General features: G+C 34.4%; 1 protein-coding gene across 2 annotated transcripts in view; it reads right to left on the reverse strand.

Moving 5' to 3' along the window:
* The window catches only part of LOC117104270, a 9,548-nt gene that overhangs the window by 4,489 nt on the left and 1,925 nt on the right, over window positions 1-3,134 (reverse strand). For both annotated transcript variants that reach the window (XM_033245025.1, XM_033245015.1), the window contains exon 4: window positions 593-3,107. In XM_033245025.1, the coding sequence (XP_033100916.1) occupies window positions 593-686 (94 nt within the window). In that variant the 5' untranslated portion in view covers window positions 687-3,107. The remainder of the gene's footprint in view (window positions 1-592; window positions 3,108-3,134) is intronic.

Consider the following 3,134-nt stretch of genomic DNA (forward strand, 5'->3'; position numbering starts at 1 on the left):
TGAATAACAACACCACCTCACAGACTCGAACCCGGGACATTTTGCAAAGAGATTTTATATGTTATTCTTACCAAAGTCTTTTATAAGAGCACTGTTTTAATAGACTTCATACTTTTAAGTAAATTTTATATAGGCATATTGTACATCACAAGCAATTCAGTCATGTCACTGTTATTTGTAATTAATAGGCTATAGGCCTAAATCAAATCTGAATTCAAATCTGCATTTTAAAATTAATTGAATCCAAGGGGCAGTAACGAATAAAAGTGTTTTCACATCTTGTTATTGAAGGCAAGTGCATTATTCCAAGTCCGGCGTCTTCTCCGTCATCGTTAAGGCTCCCTAAAGCCGGACAATTACTGCTCCCGACGACGGTCGTCAGCAGACGAAATTCTATAAGGAACGAAACACCACGACGCACATGCACTGGATCGTTTTTAATGACGATCCATTTAGATGGCTACCGACAATCAGCAGACGGCGTCGCGTCGTTTATAGCTTACAGGCAGCGGAGTTGAATTCTTCGGCCGACAGTCGTACGAACGTCGTGTGACGCAGTGAGTGCCCGGCTTAAAGCTATACTACTACTTACCTAAATCTTTACAAGAGAATACAGCACGGACTATATCTGTGGTACTGATAAACAGCGTGAGAAGGTTTGCAACGAGTTTACACCTTAGATACATCTCGCCATAAATACCAGACGCGATCGAGTGAAATATCTTAGCTTCATTCTATCGTCGTCGTGACATCACTTATGACCACAAAGTCATTTAATCCCTTAAAGTGTATTGAAGAAAAGTAGTCTACACACGCATCGATAAGAAATAATTCTTAGAATAAAATAAATACAAAACAGAAAGTATTGGTTTACAAACTAATCACATGAAAAAATAGAATTGACAACCGCTTTGGAAGAATTTCTTTAGTGGCGTCATTGATTTAAAAATATGCTTATGGATTTTAAGTCAAAATAGTAAAAACATAAAATCAACATTTATTTAAACGACGAATGATCCCGTCCACAATAGGCAACCACATAATATACAATTGCAGTAGATTTTTGATGGGTAAATAGGCCTATTCGATATTGTAGCAAGTAATCATTCACTCACTCACTCACCCACTCACTCACTCAGTCAAGCAATCAATCATTGAGACAGTAATATGTCAATCGATCGATCAATCGATCAATTAATCAGTCAGTAAGTTAGTCAGTCAGTCTGTCAGTCAATCTATCAACTTTTATTTTAGAATAGAATATCAATATATTAACACTACGTCAAAAACGTCGTCACTAACAAAAGTAATAATATAATATTTATTTAAGATATCGATAAAAGTCAACATTATTGTTTGTAAACTAGTAATTCTTACACGTTATTCATGATTTCATCGTGGTGTTTAAATGGCTACAATTTTGATTGATAATATCAATATCAAAATTGTTTCTTTAAATTTGTTTGGAACATTAATTGAGTTTGTCTGTTAGCCTGGAGGTTTTGACATCAATCCAGTGTGACTATGGTTTAGAAATTCAACCATTCATGGGTCCAGTCTTTAAAGCTGAGACAAATATACCGTACATATTTGTCTCAGTTAAACTAAGAAGACAAATTAATTAGCCAATCAGCCAACTCAAACTTCTGCTCGAAATTCTTCTGAGAATTAATATGGATTTTTTTTATTTTGTGGTGAAATTGACATTGCGCCTTGAGCACCATTGGTGGAGATGTGCGCTTAATAAATCTTTATTATTATTATTATTATTATTATTATTATTATTATTATTATTATTATTATTATTATTATTATTATTATTATATAATTGCATGATTTTTATCACTAAAACTAAACAAATTACCGTAAATCTTCGAATTAGCGCGCGGAAGTAGAGTGGAGAAAAAAATTAGACTACAACGTATAACTAGTGCACACTCAACACATTTTCCGCAAGCACGTTAATAAAGTTGAAATTAAATTGAATTGAATTGAAACATTCATCTACATTATAGTAATAAACGTTTATAAAAATATGCTTGTGTCTTCAGTATGTTATTTATTCATTTGAACACTGTGTACATTGTTTTTAAAATCCTGTTTCTGAAAGTGTTTCATTACACACAGGGTAATAATTATGTACTCTCGAATAAGCACTGCGGGGATATTTTGAGAGCGGCACTTGGTAAAAAAATAACATTTGGTGCGGCTTTTATGCGAGAGCGGCGCTTATTCGAGAATTTACGGTAAGAGCATTCTCCTGTCTATTCTACTAATGCCAATTGGTGAAAAATTACGCTATTCTGTTTTGTGGACTCTATACGGTAGGATTAGGCGTACCGGTCGAGCGCTAGTGTCGTGGTTTTGTCATGTGGATTATCTTGCCTGATTTTGTTTAACAAATATTTTGGCTTATGAATTGAAATCGAAAAAAAGTACGTAAGCTCAAACTTTACAGTGATTTGTGAAAATACAAATCCACCCTTCAATGTTAGATCTCTTAGTGCACAAAGTGTTCAGTTATACGACTATCACAGTGTGATTACTTTTAAATGGTGTATTTATACTATGCTATCGATAGCATTAATGTGTCAATTGTATATTTAGAAATGGTGACGATAATATTATACATATCCTGACGTTAAGTGCTTCACACCAGGACCACATTGTTATATGCATTTCAGAGCGGCGTTTTATATTAATATAGGAGAATTAATACCATTATTTATTATTTTTAATTGCTCCATACATAATGTTTGTCGACTTATTTTCATTTGAAGTTAATAACTTGCATGATTCCTCAAAAATATTGGCCAAATGGACCAATTGCAGATTGTTACTGCTAATGATCTTTCTTGTATTAGGTCTCTATCGATAATATTCATACTTTTCGAGAGAGTCACTTGTAAACGTTTCCTTTGATTATGTTCCTGTCTACGTAGTCGTAATCGGGATCTCTGTCGTCTTCTATGGTACCTTCATGTATCGGTATTGGAGGTCTCGCTCCCAGCTGTAATATGTTTATATTTGGTACTTCAGTAATTTTCGGTCGATTTTCAGCGTGTGCGATGGTCGGCCGGTGTAGTGTGTGTCCAAATTCGGGAACACTGGAGAACAAAACACCACTATTTGTT

Source organism: Anneissia japonica, unplaced genomic scaffold, assembly GCF_011630105.1.
Source record: "Anneissia japonica isolate Jap-2015-1 unplaced genomic scaffold, ASM1163010v1 scaffold287867_len1003013_cov215, whole genome shotgun sequence".
NCBI lineage: Eukaryota > Metazoa > Echinodermata > Crinoidea > Comatulida > Comatulidae > Anneissia > Anneissia japonica.